At 40.0% G+C, this 18951-nt stretch overlaps 1 protein-coding gene across 1 annotated transcript in view; it reads left to right on the top strand.

Moving 5' to 3' along the window:
* The window catches only part of ano2b (anoctamin 2b), a gene marked incomplete at both ends in the record, with an annotated part of 66062 nt that overhangs the window by 34831 nt on the left and 12280 nt on the right, over nt 1-18951 (top strand). Inside the window, 8 exons of the mRNA XM_080051290.1 lie at nt 962-1036; nt 1655-1856; nt 3890-4001; nt 4675-4732; nt 4837-4937; nt 7159-7301; nt 15629-15781; nt 18119-18171. Of these exons, the coding sequence (XP_079907416.1) occupies nt 962-1036; nt 1655-1856; nt 3890-4001; nt 4675-4732; nt 4837-4937; nt 7159-7301; nt 15629-15781; nt 18119-18171 (897 nt within the window). The remainder of the gene's footprint in view (nt 1-961; nt 1037-1654; nt 1857-3889; nt 4002-4674; nt 4733-4836; nt 4938-7158; nt 7302-15628; nt 15782-18118; nt 18172-18951) is intronic.

Here is an 18951-nt window from a genome sequence, read left to right as displayed (position 1 = left end):
TCTATCCATCATTCTGTGGTATGTGTGTGTGACATTCCTGCCTGCCTTTGCTTGCCCATGTAAGTGTATGTGTTTATGGATGAAGGGGGTAACATACCTGAGCCATTCAGAGTTCAAAACACCAAACTTGAACCACAGCTAGGTCAGTGAAGTGGCTTTTCATTTTGACATTGGTCAGCTTATACCAGTGGTCTTAAGTTGTGAGAACCATCTTTGCTGCTATTGGTTATGAGCATCAGGAAAGTCTGAAATGTTCTTTGAAAATGTTGACAAGGAAGCCATTAAGTATTTTACTGTCTATGTATTTAGGTAGTTGCAGCAAATGTGTCAAGTGTGCGGCACAAAGTTGTCCCTATAGGAATACCATAAAGTGGTCTCAAAGAATCCAGACGTGACACAGCAAAGAAAAGCATGTGATACTTTCTAAAACTACTATACACTTTACACGTCTTCTTACAGTATGTAGGCTACAGTATCGATATTTTTTTTCAATACCAAAGAAACACTTTAAAAAAAAAGTTCCCATACAAAAATGATAAATCACGCTAACTGGTGGGCTGTCTGGGTATTTTTAAAAGTCTGTGTACTGAAAACATTTGTTTTTGAACCGTTAATGCAGGATGTAGACTATAAAACAGGCTATTGTGCTTCTCTATGTCTCTCTGTGTGCATGTAGTAACGCTTCCTGTGGAGGCGGTGAAATGCAGACACTGTCGGCCCCTCCATTCAGATTTTTACAAACCATTTAAAAGGAGAAATGGGATTGGTCCAAGTCTTTTTTTATTTATTTTTTTATCCCTCAACCGTGTGAAGCAGCTTCTTCCTTCTTCCTGTCCTCCCGTTCGTTCGGCTCAGTGTTTTATATCACGGATTTCCCCACGTAAAGTCGATGAGGCATTGGCCATTGTATGAGTAACAGCCAACTCTCCCTCTCTTTTCCTCCCCTCTTCCTTCCCGTCAGGCCGTCATAGAGAAGCTGACCTGGAAGGACCGACTTCCTGGATACTTCATCAACGTTTCCTCTATCCTCTTCATGGTCAGTACATAAAAAGCAGGTTAAAGGTGCAGTCAGCCTTTCTGGAGAATGCTTGTTGTCAAAATCACATTGTGTCAAAATTAATGAATATCCTCTCATGATCCGTTACCTGCCCGTACTGTGTGTGCGCTGAAAAAGAAATCCGGCGTTAATACGCTCTGTAAACAGGCATTTTGCTAGCTATGGTGGGCACCTTTTGTTTACATACCTGTTTACAGAGCCTAGGCTGTCTATTAACAATAGGTTTTTTTCAGTGCTCACACAGTATGGACAAGTAGCAGTTTGTGAGGAGTTATTCACTGATTTTGACAAAATACTGAATTTGATAACAAACATTCTCCAGAATAGCTCATTCCCCCTTTAATGCTCATGCATTAGCAATGTAGCCTACGATGTACAATTCATACACTTCCTCAGTATGTATGGATGAGAGCCCTTTAAATAGAAAGCTAAACATGTATAGGACACATGTAATGCACCTAAACAAGTATATGAGTGACCTACATCGACGTGACCTTTGAAATATTAATTCCTGCCTCTGCCCTGTGAGTGTCAGACAAATATGGTTGAGTGATGACTAATTTATGATTATTATTTTTTTCCTCTCTGCTCCTATAGTTTTGTTTGACGTTCTCTGCAGTGTTCGGTGTGATCATCTACCGTATCACAGTGTCTGCCCTGATGGCCATGAGCCCCGACCCAGAGACCAAGTCTAATGTCAGGGTGACGGTGACGGCCACCGCGGTCATCATCAACCTGGTGGTCATTCTGATCCTGGACGAAATCTACGGCGCAGTGGCCCTGTGGCTGACTGAACTAGGTACTGTAATACATACATGTCATTTACTCTTATAGCACGGTGGGTTGGCGAACACAGTGCTGCTATCTATCTATCTATCTATCTATCTATCTATCTATCTATCTATCTATCTATCTATCTATCTATCTATCTATCTATCTATCTATCTATCTATCTATCTATCTATCTATCTATCTGTCTGTCTGTCTGTCTGTCTGTCTGTCTGTCTGTCTGTCTGTCTGTCTGTCTAATTAAAAAGCAATTATATCTGAATAATTAAACAAATAGTTCAACATTTTTGGAAATGTGATGGAGGGGAGATGAGAAGATTAATATCAATCTCCTAATTGTACATTAAATATGAAGCTAATAGCCAGGAAACTGATAGCTTAGCTTAGCTTAGGAGGAAGACTGGGACCCAGGAGAAAACTGTTAGCCTTGCTCTGAGGAGAGGTAAACACAACACAATATCCTGGATAAACGCCTTTCAACACTTTACATTGGATAAAGAAACAAGATTTGATGGGTTGAGTCCTAAAATTATATAGTGGATATCTCTGGAAGATATCCTGGTTTACTGTTATATCTACGTGTATCTATCTTCAGCTCATAAAAAAATTGTCTGTGATACATACTGTACAATGTAAAGTTTGAACATTGCATCATAAAACTTTTATCATTCTAATCCCTGCATTAGAAATATATTCAGAAAGCGCAAAAATATTATTATAAATGTATTCAAATAAAGCTAAATTTTTTCAAAACTAATCAAATATAAATTTAGAACATGACTTATCCAAACTATACTGTTACAAATCATGAAATATAGTCAAGTAGAGAATACAATTAATTGGGTTTACCTCCTCCTTTTTCAGTTCACACTAATTACAAATCCTCTCAATCTTATCCACCCATGTGTAACTTCCAGTTTGAATATAAAGTGGTGCCAATATACCACCTGTTATCTGTGCATAGAGGGATCTCTAAGTTAATTATACTTTCATATTTATAATCTTACTTGAATAAACAAACACATATGAATATGTCAGATGCCCTGTCATCTTCATTTCATTTAACCTCCGTAAAATAAACAGCAATCAGAGCTAGTGCCATCGATCAAACAATAATCTCAGAAAGCAATGTGTTTTCAATATCCAGGATGGCTTATTCCAAGAATGTGAGGACAAACATACTTCCTCAGGAATTCAATGAAAGAAATCAAAAAAATGTTTGCGTGTATCCACTCTGCATCTATGAGAGTGAGAAACAGAAAGTCTATCTCGACTTGATGAAAGTTTGATGTTTTTCATGCTGCAGTCCTCCCATCAGTTATCCCAGGAGAGTTCAACCACATTTAAATTCATGTTCAAGACCTCTGAAATACAGGAAAAGAATGGGAAAGAAAAGTGTAAGAAAGGGGGAAAGTGTGTGTGAGAATGAGGCCAGAGAGAGAGAGAGAGAGAGAGAGAGAGAGAGAGAGAGAGAGAGAGAGAGAGAGAGAGAGAGAGAGAGAGAGAGAGAGAGAGAGAGAGAGAGAGGGTGTGTGCCATCTGAAATGTACCGGTACTTTAACCTACTTCCACCACAGTGATAATGTTATCACTCCAGTACATGAGTCAGAGTGTCAGAGGCAACACCTTCCTCATGTCATCACCACACACTAAACCTCCCTGGCTTAAAAACTGACCGAACATGGGTCCACTGTATTAGTATTTCTTTTGCCTCAGTGTCAGTGTTAAGGTGTTAGTTTTTCCCAGGACTCATGGGTAGGAAACCACCCCAAAATATGTATATATTTTTGTATCCAGTAACCCAACTGTAATACCTTATATATACCAGCGCTGCGTCCAAAACAGCCCATGGGTACCGGGTACCATTTTTACTGCACATGGACTAAAGAGACCATATTAACCAAAAATATTAACCAAACAATTATCTAGTGTACATGCTTGTTATCTCTTGTTGCTCGGAGCCATATACTGTATAAACTATAACCACGCAAACACGTTGCCATGCCGGGCCATCCTTACACTTTCACTTCACCTGTTTTTCAGAGATTCCTAAAACGGAAACCCACTTCGAGGAGCGACTCATCCTGAAAGCCTTTTTGCTCAAGTTCATGAACGCATACGCACCCATCTTTTATGTGGCTTTCTTCAAGGGACGGTAAGAGCCGCATTCACTGGTATAGGAGTGTGTTTGTCCCTTTTTTTCAGCATAGTGACAATACATTAATAGTTAACATGATGGGTTTATTCATCTTAAGAAGGAGAATTTTCTAAAACCACAAAGAAACATGTAATCCTTCAAGTTGTGTGAAGACTAAAAAATCTCCAAATTTGAAGAGACATGATTTCCTGTGGAAGCGATGATACACACCGACATGTCTTCCATATCAGCTGTATTACACTTAATGTAGTGTGTAGAATGTATTGGCATTTATTATTTTTCAGAACAAACTGGGTAGAAATGGAATACAATATGCCTAACTAAGTATGTGCTAAGCCCTGCCTTTGTGAAGACGTTTTGGTCAATGGCGGCCATGTTTCTTGACCGATGTTGCTTGACACTTATAGACATAGAAACTGTGGAAATACTTTAGGCAGCTGTGGATGATGCCATCTTTAGTCACTGGCTTCCTGTCCTTGAAGGCCACCGTAGCTTCTGTAAATTCTCCCGACGGGAGAGCGTGGCAATCTCAAACCTCCCTTCTAGATGCTGCTTAGTCCTATATTTCACACTGCACCTTTAAAGCAATAACACATCTGTTTAAGAAAAAAAATGACTAGGTGAATCCAGGTGTCTCTGGTTTTAACTGTGTGTTTGTTTGTTTTCACAGGTTTGCTGGTCGACCCGGAAACTATGTATATGTCTTTAATGATTATCGGATGGAAGAGGTTTGTCGTCCTACTTTGTTGCTGTGCCTCTTTTCATTTGAATAAGTCAAACAACATGGATGTCCAATGTGTGTACAAATGAAGTGTGTGTGTGTCTCCCTCAGTGTGCGCCGGGGGGCTGTCTCATCGAGCTGTGCATTCAGCTCAGCATCATCATGCTGGGGAAGCAGCTCATCCAGAACAACATCTTTGAGATCGGCATCCCGTAAGTAGACAGTCTACTGTCTGCATGACAGCGACTCTTCAAGTTGTCAGGCAGGAGACATTTTGATTAATGTGACGTGTCTCCTTCTCTGACACCTAACACACATAGCTACACACACGCAATGCTTTCTCTCTGGCACCTACAAGATTCCTTTGCCCCTTACTTGTTCTAGAAGCATTCCTTCCATGTCTGTCCTGTGACACATCATCGTGTCAAAACAGCTCAGCTTTTACATGCAAATGCTACAGGTCAGGGGGTCAGCGCTGTTTGTTAGAACTGTAGCACAACAAAGGTGCCTTTTTGACTTGAGGCTGCCACTGCTACTGCCGCTGTCAGCACAGCTTGACCTGCTGGGCCGTCGGTAAGCCTCAACAAACACTGTGGTTTTTCTCAGGAAGTCCTAAAGGGTTCAGCTAGCCACGACGCATACCTCCATAACATCATACCATCTACATACCAGCAGCTAACCGCCCCACATTCAAAAGCTCTCACACCTGGGAGCCAACCAGTAAACGCCCCCAGTCTAACACGGTGGGCCACCGTGCAGTTTTATGGGGGAATCCTTGGAGTTGCTGAGTGGAGGTACATAAGTGTTTTTCACAGGTTAACACAATTGTACTTGACCCTAAAAGCCCTCTGAAGATGTAGCAGACGGACCTGTCCAAGAAACTCAAAGTAGAACCCGACCAAGCCCAAGAGCATGATTCTGAATTGACTTGTTGAAAAGTAATTTATTTTAAATACATTTTCAGAAAAGTGTGTGTTTTTTTCTCAATGACACAGAACATTTTATTTTCTTTGTTAGATGTACTTACTACACTTTGGTGGTCATACATTAATTGATCATTTTTAAATAAATTCTTAACCCATGCCAGAACTCTGATAAAAATATTTGTTTGAATGGTGAAAGTGATTTAAAGCTGTATTCAAGGATTCTGACCACTAGAGGGCAGATACATACTAAAACCAGGTTTAAAAAAAAACCCATACACAGTACAGACACGTAGCAGGTCGTGAGAATATATTCACTGATTTTGACCAAAAGTGATTGTGTCACTACATTTTCTCCACCTTTGATCAGAGAGTAGGAGACTCCTGAACTAAAACCTATCATCTCCTTTCAGACCAGCAGCAGTCACATGTATGTGGAGAGTGTGTTTATGTCCTGAAATACATAACGTGTGACTGTAGACATGTGTGACCGCATGTACTTTATGTGAATGTGTATGTTCGAGGTATGGACAGTAAACATTTATGCATTCACTGCTTCCCTGACTGGGCCGTAAAAACTGCAACTCCTGTGTGTGTGTGTGTGTGTGTGTGTGTGTGTGTGTGTGTGTGTGTGTGTGTGTGTGTGTGTGTGTGTGTGTGTGATAACCACATAAATAATGCAGTCAAGCATGTAGCTGCTTTTATTAGAGTTTTTACAAGCGGTATACACATAGTCACATTCACTACCACATAGGCACACAGCAATACTGTACGTACACAGACTGCACGCATGGTTACACACAAGTACAGTTTTGTCCATACACCAAGTCAAACATGCATTATTTTACATATACTGTACATATATGGACACACTACACGTATAGGGCCACACATACTGTACATACACACGCTCAAAACTCGTTAGGCCTTGATGTACCTGGCTCTCTCTGCTTTCCTACTCAGTTTTCTCCCAGCAGCAGTGTGTAAGCATCCGGGATTCTTTCAAAACAGTCACCTTCTTCCTGGTATCCAGTTGACAGAACCATTCTGCCAATTTTTTTTAAATGTACATTAGGTTCAGTGTCGTGGAAAGTCAATACTGGGAGTTTATTTGTATTTGAGTGAGACACATTTCTTTTTAAATGGAATCCGGATTTGAATTTCCTTCTTCCAGCTCCAGTAAAGGTGTCTGGTGCAGCATCTTACCAACATTTCAGTTCTATTAAGGCCGACTGGAATATTATCAAAAGAGCATCGTGGCAGACAGCAAGGCAACACAGAGCAGACATTCAGAGAGGCAGTTTGGCAGACGATCCAAAAGAAAAAGAAATCCCTGTCTTTGATTTGATTACTTTCTTCTTATTTTATTTTTTAAAACTTTATATTAGATTTCTAGTTTTTATTTCACAAGAAGACTGAGTACACACAAAATACAAAATGATTATGTCTTACCCTGAATCTTTTTTTTCTTTCTTTTCCCTCTCCTCCATCTCTCCCTCCATCCCGACAGGAAGCTGAAGAAGTTGGTGCGCGCCATAAAGGATAAAGGCTCGGCAGAGAAGGAGAGAGAGGACGAGAGGCCTCCGCAGCAATGGAACCTGGACCACGCCCTGGCTCCCTTTGAAGGCCTCACGCCAGAATACATGGAGATGAGTGAGTCTGCTGCAGGCGCGCACACACACACACTCACAGACACGCAGGCATACGCACATGCACACACACACACACACACACACACACACACACACACACACACACACACACACACACACACACACACACACACACACACACACACACACACACACACACACACACAGAAAAACACCCTCAGGGGAAGCAAAAAGCAGCCATTTAGGCACCAACATAGGTTTTAGATGAGTACTGTCAGTGTTATGTAATGTGTATCTGCAGACAGGGACCAGCGTGACCTTCTCCGGTAAGTGGACACACGTGGGACCGGAGAGCAAATGGCTTTGGGAGGTGTTTGTGTTTGGTTTTTGTTCATGCACACACACATTTGGCTGTTGGTAACGTTCTTTAAACTACCCACTGTTTATATAGGCTTAGGTAAGCTGACCTCACAATGACCTCAACAGGAGACGTGAATTGTGACGCCTTGCTTTTAGAAACAAAGGCATTAGTAAAGCATCGTTGGCATGCAACATATTTTAGCCATGACTGCAATCTCTCCCTAACCTTCAATATCAATTGTTTTTGGTATTTTGCAATTCACCTTTTTGTTTAATTACATTGTTTGGTATTTATTTAGTTTTAGGACTTACAATGTGAGTGTATGCAATAACGGATTTATATTAATGTCCATCACAAACCAGAGCACATACACACTGATGAGGTGAAGTGACAGGCTTAGGCTTTGAGCATAATTGATCTCAGCTGTGTGTTTAAACATGTTTGATATTTAACTTTAAAAGGTTGACAAGTAATAAGCAAGTGACACTTTGTTTGGGCTGGCCTTCAGTTTCGAGTACTGTGCCCCTCATCATTCTGTTGCCTTTCAGAGAGGCTTTTGTACATTTGGGAGCCCACAGGAGGAAGTAGAGAACTATACTCCCACTGCAGGGTGGGCCTTTAAAGATCTCTAATGTAATAGGTAACTGAAGAATATTAAATACTGTACTTTCATTGCACTTTTGAGCTACTTGTACCATATTTCTTACTTTGTACCTCAACTCCACTGTATTTCAGAGTGGCATATTATGTATGACATCATCATATTACCTAATATTATATGTATTAGATTATGTTTAGACTGTTCAATTCAGACCAATTCAGAATCAAATATTTTCCAGAGGCACATTATATTTGATCCTGACAAAGATGGGAATGTAAAACTATTGCCATTAAAACAAAATTGATGAGATGAAAAAAAAACTAGTTAGAAGCTAAAGGAAAATTGTTAGTTATAAGTTATTAGTGGCATTATGTTTTCTTCTGTTTGCCTGAGAACCATTCAAATTGAGGTCAATCACAGGTTAAATAGATGAAAGTGGGGACAGTAATGTGCCAGTAAAAGTTGACTGATTCATGGCCTGTGTGGGGAAAGCTGGTAAAGACTTACAGGTGTGGATTGTTATGTTGGCACACGCACACAAACACACACACACACACACACACACACACACACACACACACACACACACACACACACACACACACACACACACACACACAGAGCTGCAGGCCATGTCTTCTTTAGTATTAAAACCAACTGCAGTCATAACAAACCGACAGCTGCTCAGTCATAAAAACACAACCTTAAACTTTGATGAACTCAATCTAGACGTTAGCAGGAACCAACACTGAATATTGAAATGTAGCCGTTAACATGTTGATGCATGTGATTTGTTTGAAGTTATTATCATACATGTTTCATTTCATACTTGGAATAGTAATTTCCTGTCTGATTTGTATGTGTCTTCCCCAAAAAGTTTGAAATATCTCTTTAAAAATTCTCAAAGTTATATCAAAACCATAATCTATGCAAATATTTTTTATTTAGAAAAAAAAGAGCACTTCACTTATCTGGAAAGTCCATACTAATTGTATGTGCACCTGTGATAGCATATTGGACAATTGCTGGCTAGTTGAAATAATTTGGTTTGTGCTAGTACGTACCCATCTTAAACTGAGATTTTAGGTGAGCAGATGAATGTGTGTGCTTTCTGTACAGTGAGGTTAAAACATTCAAGGGAAATAACAATAATCAAAACCTATTTTTCTGTAGGGCGGGACTTTGAATATGCTGATTAAATAAACATTTGAAATATGTCATAGTCCTTCTTCCTTATGGAATGGCCATTATTTAGTTTACCTTTAAAGAGCCAAGGACAGGAAGAAATCTAGGAACCGACAGTCTACACTGGGTGCTGTGTGTTTGGTAAGTCTGGAGTTAGTCACTGCATTGAATGGAAAATTTATTCACGGATTTTTTTTTTTTTAAAGATATTTTCTTGGCATTTTTTTATTTATGCTTTATTGATAGTGTAGAGACAGAGTTGAAATGGGGCAGAGAGGGGAGTGACATGCAGAGAACGACCGCGGGCTGGAACTGAACCCGGGTCCTCTTCTGGCCGAGGCCCATGGGGGGGACGCCCTACCAACTGAGCCAAGGGCGCCCCCGAGATATTCACAGATTTTGACAAAAAGTGAACTTGACAACCAACGTTCTCCAGAATCACTGACTCCCCCCTTAATTCAGCAGAAGTTACCTTTTGCCTTTTTGATAGTGCAGTTCTATTCTAGTGAGAAAGGTTTCATGTGATGCAGAGGGAGGAGCGAGAGAAAAAACAGAAAGGAAACTGAGCTGATGCCGCTTCAGGGCACAGGAAGGAATGTCAGAAATGTCTGAGCTCTACATGCAAATACACACACATAGCATTACCGTGTGAATGGGCAGTTCTGGGTTGGTCTTAACGCCTGTAGAATGTGTTTCTGTGTGTGTGTGTGTGTGTGTGTGTGTGTGTGTGTGTGTGTGTGTGTGTGTGTGTGTGTGTGTGTGTGTGTGTGTGTGTGTGTGTGTGTGTGTGTGTGTGTGTGTGTGTGTGTGTGTGTGTGTGTGTGTGTAACTGTGAAACCGTATGTTTGGGTGTATTCTCTGTGTTTTTGTGTGTACGTACCAACCTCAAACCCGTCAACCTCGTCTCAGGTACATAGGCAGGTTATTCTAAGCTTGCCCTCTAGCGCTGGCCGCTGCGCCGTGGTGTTTCCTTCCTCTGCGCTCTTTGTCTGTTCGTGGCGTCCCGAGGTCAAGCCGTCAGTCTCCGGCGCGCTGGAAAGCCCCGCTCCCACACTGCTAGTGTTCCACAGCTCCGACCGGAGCTCGAGTCAGGCACAGCGCCCTTGTCTTTCTCAGATTTCCCTCAGGATATTGTTTTGATCCGGTATTGATCAACCCCAGTAGTAGAGTAGAATTAATTCAATTAACAGCAATAATTCAATAAAGCTTCTATCTTTAAACCTTGCTCAATGGCCGAACAAGCCCAGGTCCTACTTTGTCTGACTAGTTTGATTTAATGCCATATCTAAATTGTCCAGAGAATCATCATCAGGCGAAGAATCTCAACCCGACTCGAGGTGTTTTATTGAGTTTGTCCGTTCTGTGCTTCTGTAGAAACATGGTGGAGCAACATGGCGGCAATCCCCACTGCTATGTAGATATAAAAGCTCATTCTAAGTTAATAAAAAACAATCTTATTTTCAAGCGATTATACAGTGCACTAATTCAAACATACTTATGTTATATTATATACTTATTTTCACAATTCAAGTCTGTGCTGAAAAATGCCAATAAAGTCTACACAATGTACCTTTTCGTATGTCATCCGACCAGAAAAGAGTAAACTGTTCTCAATGTTGAACCTTGACATTATGCAATTTCATGAGCTATGGAATATACCTCTGAAGTTCACCTCAGGCATAGCTTTGTAATCTATCCACTCAAAGAGCTCTTTGTATATGCAAACATCTACCTGTCTGGAGGGTTTACAGACAAATACCCAGATTCCCCAGCAGCTCTAGCTGCCTTTCTGACCTCTGAACGCCCTGTGGCCCAAAGGCAAGCTGGTGTGGCAACTGTCCAGACAAAAAGCTTGCTGTGCCTGGACAAGTCTTTTAAGGCACTTGGTGTCCTGTTAATAGAACTACTCTTTAGCGTGACACTTGTGAGTAAAGCAGTGGTTGACAACAACGCCTGCAGCACCTCAGCATCCACAGTTTGTGTGTTTGTGTGATAGTGATGTTCCGTACAATCATTTCCCATCAACTTTGGTTTTAATTATTAGTCACGGATGTGGTATCTCCGGGTCATTTTATCAGACTCTCTTACATAACACACATGGTTCCACACAGTGCTTATTCATAAAAAAAGTCCCAGTTTAGCTGGTGCAGTGGAGCGTTTAACCTTAAAAGGCATCATCTGAACCACAGAGCCAGCCCGGACAGACAGTGTGACTCCTGGCCAAACAAGTTACCATTCACGCACGTCAATCTGACGGCGTCTTGGTGGCGGTTTAAAACTTGTGCTTCCGATTGCTGAATGTCTGATTCCTTTATCAAATGTCAACCTGTCTTATGCTGTTTAATAGTAGAAATGGGTGATGGAAGTTATTTTACTCCCCATTCAGTGATCTCTTTGTTTCACAAGCCCTAGGCTGGGATTTTTCCCCCTTAATGCCCTCAATGAACAGAGTCATTGATTGTGACCCTGATGATCATAGATCATCAGCTTATCTACCATCATATGATATATGCCTTTTTGTAAACATCATTAGTACTGTGCCTTTTTCTCACCATTATACAACTATCTCTCTTTATGATCATCACTACTATTTAAACCTTGACAGACATAACATAAACTTAAACATTGGATTACTCGCTTCAAATGAACTTCAGACCACCATTTTGAAGTAGAAGAAGACCACAAGATTTTGGTGATTGGACCAAGGGGAAAATGATAACCAGCCACAACAGACATGGCGGGGGAAAAAATGTAGGGGAGAGTGGCCTGAGTTGTGCCAGTGGGGAAGTTGTGCCACCCCTTCAGGGTTCGACATAACGTATAGCCCGATGGCCCGGGGCCAGTAAAATCATATGCAGGGCAAGTTGATTGGCCAGTCACTGTCCCGCCCGGGCTAGTGACTGGCCAATCACAGTTCAGTATCTTTTTGTAGATTACCTTTTTTGTAGACTATCATGGTTCATTGAAATGCGCGTTGAGAGTCGTAATGAAAGCAGTGTTTATTTAAGACTCAATATAATAAACCTAATATAAAATATATTTTTTAATGAAAGGCCAGTGGACAACCGATGCGTGGGCGTTTTGACAGGCGGAGCAAGAAGCGGGTGCACTCTCGCTCCGTTGGCAGAGCTGCCTACCGTCCGCCTGCGAGTCGACACATCAATCGACTTGCTTTGCCCCCTTTCTTTCTTCCCTCCCACAGCAGAGGTTGAGGTGCAGAAAGTGATAACTGCGCTTTTCCTTTATCTGCCACCGTAATGTTACAGTATTTGCATACAAGCCCCAATGGTAATACAAATGAGAGGCGTTATTTAAACGCTGTGAATGCGTATCCGGTGATTGTGTCGGTTGTAGACAGAAACGAACGAAGGGACTCCGCTCACTGTACAGTTCCTATAGTCGCGCAGTTTGGCACTGTGTTTTCAGGCTCGAGACATTCAATCAAATCGCGGAAGTCTTTCCCATTGAAATCGCTAACGGGGAGAATATCCCCGGTTATTATTTTAGCCACAAACCACAGTTCATCTGCGCGGCGGCTCACTCGCTGGCGAGATCACACGGTGAAACGCTGCGGTGATCGGACGAAGGCATTGTGTGTTTCTAAGGTGATTTAACGTCTTAGTCTTAGACGAGCGTTTAACTTGTGCTGCATATTTTGCACTGCATTGTTTTTTATCAATAGTTTGAAAAAATGGTCCCACACCGGACTCTTAATGTGAAGCTGACACTTCATGGAGAAGTGACACTCCTGCAGCGCGCTCACGACCAGACGTGAACTCACATACACGGTGAAATATCCCATTAAAAAAACGGCATAACCCCCTGATTTTCGTATTTCTATTCTATTTTTAAAGTCAACTTGAGCGCAAGTGGAAAACCGGTCATTTGGTCGACATATTCACATCCCTAATGCATATAGAGAAAGTAAAAAACAGCCTACCACACCACAAAGAATGATCAGACCTTCATCTCTTTTTTTTTTTTTATGTTTGAACATGACTTCTGCAGGTGAACTATTCATTAAACTGCCCAAATTCAAGAATAAAAACAATCAAAAATCATAAAATCAAACTACTGGACTTTAAAATACTGGCCGACTCTTTCAACATACTTTCAGTTGTAGGCTTCTAATTCAATATGTTTGCCTGGTTTTATATTATGTGTATGAGCAATATCAACATTTCATATTATTAACTAAAATAAAAATAACCAAATCTAAAGGGAATATCTATACTGTTACAGTATAGATATTCCCTTTAGATCTGGTTATCTTTCTTTATTTTTCTAATACAGGTATTATAATTATTGACACTAAATTATGAAGAAAAAAAAAGTGTGTGCAGGGCCAGTGAAAATATACAAGGGGCCAGTAAAACTCAGATCCACTGGCCCGGCGGGCCAGTAGGAAAAAAAAGTTATGTTGAACCCTGCCCTTGTTTCTAGAAAACCGTGGAAGAAATTGGAAATGTGACCATATATTTAAGAAGAGACATCCATTTGACTCATCCTGTAAAGAAGGGAGACACAAGGAATAAGATATAAGCACATTAAAGCTAAAAAAACCTGTGTTTTGCCTTTCAAAGTAAAATTCCCATGATCAAGGTTTTTGATTATTGTGTCTGAACAATTATAGACAAGTTTGAAAACATTTGACACATGTTTTAGTGCTTTAGTATGCTACACTTTGAGTCAATACAGTTAGCACGATGTCAGCCCTAAACTGCTGCATCATGCTCATTATCCAAAATTCTGGGGTTGGGGTGATTTGTGCCAAAGGGCCTAGGTGAGTTATAAGTAAGTAAGTAAGTAACTAAAATTTATTTATAATAGCCCATGTATAACAGTTTGCACTGTCCAAAGTGCTGTACATAGTGCATTCAGTAGGTAAACAATGAAGGTAAAATAACAATAACAAAAATAAAAGACATAAAGCCCATACGTCCACATGTAAACAAAGATAGTGCAGAGGTAAAATAGTTAATGGGGAGGAAAAACCAGGGTGTACATATGGGTTTTGAGCCTTGCTTTAAAGGCAGAAATGGAGGGGGAATCACATTTGTCAGGTGGCAGTTGGTTCCACAAGCACGGAGCAACTAGTACAAAGTACATGTCTGAGAGTTGTGCCAGTGGCATGGCTGTATACGCTGGTCACCAAAAAGAAATTGATCGTCTACAGTAGCTCAGAAGAGACTGACATCTCCATTCCACTTAACGACACCACTGACAAGAGTTCAGATGGCCAGAAAGATGATGATGGTGACTTTGTCATTGTGAGCTTTGCAGGTAACACCACCTAGATCTGCTAGGCCTTGTTTAAGAAAATTGACCTTCAATCTCTGTAAAATATTTACTTTAAATACACCTTAAATAAGTAATTGTCCTATGGATTTGTCTTGCATTACAGTTTATGAGATATATATCAATGGCACAATTTACCCCATGGTATTCTCTCTTGTGGCACAACTTACACCACACCGGGGGCAAGTTGTGCCACAAGACATTTTTTTTCCGAAAGCTATATTTCTTAAACAGTTTATTCCAGATCCCAAGTTTTTATTGCCAGGGATGCACAACATCCTGGAATATATGTGCATATTTGAGTTGGAGACATAACTGTCAAGGCCTCACTTTAAAATAACTTTGAGTAAAAAGTGCCACATCTCACCCCACTCTCCCCTATGATATCTGCTGCAGGACAGTAGTATTTTACAAAAATGATACTAATTTAAACCACACAAGCATATGCTTATTATCAAACTGCTGTAAAAAAGAAAAAGAAAAAGTTGAAGCACTGCCTTTTTGTAGAAAAGTGTCAGTTGGGGTTATCGTCATGTACTTAAGACATCGTAAAAGGAGTTCTGTAAATTCCAGCAAGACGACTGTACATGAGTCATGTGCTTGGCTTTCCTGTAGTCTCTTTGATGCAACGGGAACACCATCATTTTTCAAACAGATATGTGAGACATGTCAGTATGAGATATGAAAATGTCTTGGTGTCATATGTGTGCATATATTGTTGTTATTACTGCATATTCTGTTATAAGTGTACGGGGTGCATGGAAGAAAAGGATTATGGGCAATGTAGGCTTCATTTCCAGACATACAAATACTTATCCCACATCCCTGCTATGGTCTTATTTGTTGAAGACTTTTTTAACAACCTCTATTTATGACTTATGACGTCTTTAATCCATTATCACTTTGTTTCTCTCTCTACCAGTCATACAGTTTGGTTTCGTCTCTCTGTTTGTGGCCTCCTTCCCGCTGGCTCCTCTCTTTGCTCTGCTCAACAACGTCATCGAGATCAGACTGGACGCCAAGAAGTTTGTGACGGAGCTGCGCAGGCCGGTTGCTGTTCGTGCTAAAGACATCGGTGAGCTGTCGTGACAAACGTTTAAAAGGAAAAAGGCCATCGCATGGAGCATAACTTACCCCTATTAATCTGAATCCCCCTGTACAACCATGGGTTAACTAAAACATCAAATCTGCCAGTGGATAGGTTTGATCGTGTTTTCACTGACAGTGTAACACCCAATATAGCACAGAATTGTATGGGAGCTGCTAATGACAAATGGAATCTAATACTCTACATCTATAAAGCATCATTATGGAATTTTTCATCCAGAATTTCCTTGGTGTCATTGTGGAAACAGTTGGGTGCGTTAGTTCCAACATCATAGAACACCAAAACTCTCCAGTGAAACCAGTAGAGCCTTCAGGCAGGAAGACAGCTTTCACTGCTGAGTTTACAAGCTCACACCTGTGGCAATTCAGTATAGTCATGGTGTTGCTGTCAGCTGAAAGCACATACCTCTTCAATGCTATATTTTCAACAGAAAATCTGTCTTCATTTCATCTTGACCTCTGCATTCTTCAGTTTACCCATAGGCTTTTAAAGGGCTTTACTAAGCTCAAAGGGCATAAGTCAGTTGAAGATTGGCATGTTCCTTTATGAGTTCATTTGACCTTCTGTCTAAAAATCATCTGGGTAATGTTTTTCAATAAGATTAAATAATCCCTTTTGCCATGCTAGCAGCATAGCTGTAAGGAAGGCAACCTGTCAGTCTCACTTTGTTCCACACTGACATAACTCAACAAATCTGAGATGCCATAAGTTTTTAAACAAACATACATGGTCTACAAAGAATGAATCAAAATACATGTGGGGATCCCTTTCCTGTTCCACTATCATCAGGTCAAAATTGGAATTTGTCCATTTTGAAAAAAAAAAAAACTTTAAAACAGTAACATTCCCATCAGCCTCAGTTGTATTTTGAGTTTAGAGCTAATGAGTCGATGTAAGATGGCAAACATGCTAAACTCAGGTGGTCAACATGGTTAGTATTGTCGTTATGAGCATGTTAGCATGCGGACAGTGTCATACAAGCTCACAGAGCTACTAGCTTGACTATCTGTCTTGTTTCTTCCAAGCTTCTGAAAAGTAATTTATTATTATATCTAGGGTTGCAAAGGGGTGGAAAGTTTCCGGTAAATTACCGGAAAGTTTCCGGAAACTTTCCACGGGAACTTTCGCTCGGGAATTTTGGGAATATTCAAAATTGGAAATTATAGGAATTAACTAAATGTCGGTAATTTAAATGATTTTTTTTTCATATCCAAACATAAATCTAAACATCTAAACACTATGTTTGGTCATAGGCTGACATCCATGCAAAATAATACAATTAAAAATCATTACATTTGAACAGATTTATTTGTAAGAAGAACTTTATCAAGTTTTGATTATTTTATGAACAATCAATAATTTCACTGAACAACAAAAAGATGAATGTTGAGTTAAATATTACTCATCTGTCTGACCCCACCTATTCAATAAATAAAGTCAAATGCCCCCCCACCATGTGATGGAGGAATGCACAGAGTATGTAGAGGGCATGGCTTCAGTACCCCTGCAGTAGGATGTGTGCTATGTGCAACTTGCCAAGGTTGCTTGCATAAAATCTGGTTATTTTAGTCAAGATTTTGCTCAAATATATTTTCCCCAACTATATTTATAATCACTGTTTAAGCCTCTGTAAACCTGGTCTAGTAAAAATCAATATATGATATCAAGTTGGGTGTCTCAATAAACTTTAAAAAAAATCTGATTTGAAATTAAATGTTCATAAATATATAAAAACTTAGTTGAAAAAACAGCTTTTTACAGTCTAGAACGTTTGCCAGGACTGAAATAACATAGTTAGAAGGATTTAGTGCATTTGGTTTGCTTTAAATTTAGTAAATTCCCGTTAATTCCCAAAATTCCCGTTAATTCCCATAAATTCCCGTTAATTCCCATGGAAAGTTTCCAACTTTGAAAATTCCCGGAATTTTGCAACCCTAATTATATCTGATTGGACCACCGAGTTATGGTCTTAAACATTTTCCTTGTTTTACAGAGCTATGGAGATAGTGTACTCCATACAAAGCTGTCTTATAATTATATTAATATATTGTGTCCCAATGAAGTCTCTGCATTGAGGATAGACAATAGGACTCATGAAGGGCAGAATAAAACAGTGTTTTTGCATACTTTACGTTAAGTTCTGGGGACTCAAATTGAGTTTTGCTAGCTATCAGAGTGTACAAATGTCCGATTTTGTCATTCTGCTTGATACAGATGTGTATGCTTCTGTTTGTGCCTTTCTTCCCAACCTTATCACCATTTTCTCTCTCATCATCTTACTCTCTCCTGCTCTTCTTTCTATAGGTATATGGTACAACATACTGAGTGGAATGGGAAAATTCTCAGTCATTATAAATGTAAGTTATTTCCCGCTTTGCTATCTGCTCAATGAATTAGTGATGAAGGCAGCTATACAGTATACACAATAAATGCATGAAGGCGGGCATTGGAATGATTCTATTCTCTGGCTCTTGTTGGAGCCTTATGCCGATGCTTTATAGTATAAGCTTTGCTACTATATGTGCTTACAATCTGCCTATTATCATGATGTGTTTTATTATCATGACATTCTAAGCCAGAGCTGTCATTGTATAACAAGTTCAAATTATTGGGTACAAATATTACTGTATTTTTCATTACATGGACACCTGTCAAAATTACTATAAGGCTTTCATTTAGTTTTTGTCTCCTTTCGAATAACATTGTGATACATTCCAAAGTTATTAGATTACGCTGAATCACAAGACTCAGTTTTATATGGACACAAGTTCAGTTTATTGACCAGAGACGTCATGGACCGAAATAGATATCAAACATTATCAGAGACTGTAAAACAACAGGAGCATGTGATCTTGCCTTTATCACAGTTGTTGAATGTTTGTGTGTGTGTGTGTGCGTGTGTGTGTGTGTGCGTGTGCGTGCGTGTGTGTGCGTGTGCGTGTGTGTGCGTGTGTGTGTCCTCCATATACTTTAAATTATCCATTTGCTGACAATGAGTTCAAATTGAATGGAGATTCTGACAGGCCTTTTCAGATACAAGAATAATGTCTGAAACACCAGTGTATGTGTGTGTGTGTTTGTGGAGTCAGGAAAGCTCCATTTGGGATTTGTCCTGGGTCAGCTAATCAAATCATAGT

This window comes from Ammodytes marinus (assembly GCF_949987685.1).
Source record: "Ammodytes marinus genome assembly, chromosome: 22".
NCBI classification, from domain to species: Eukaryota; Metazoa; Chordata; class Actinopteri; order Uranoscopiformes; family Ammodytidae; genus Ammodytes; species Ammodytes marinus.
This window is presented reverse-complemented; position numbering and strand designations above follow the sequence as displayed.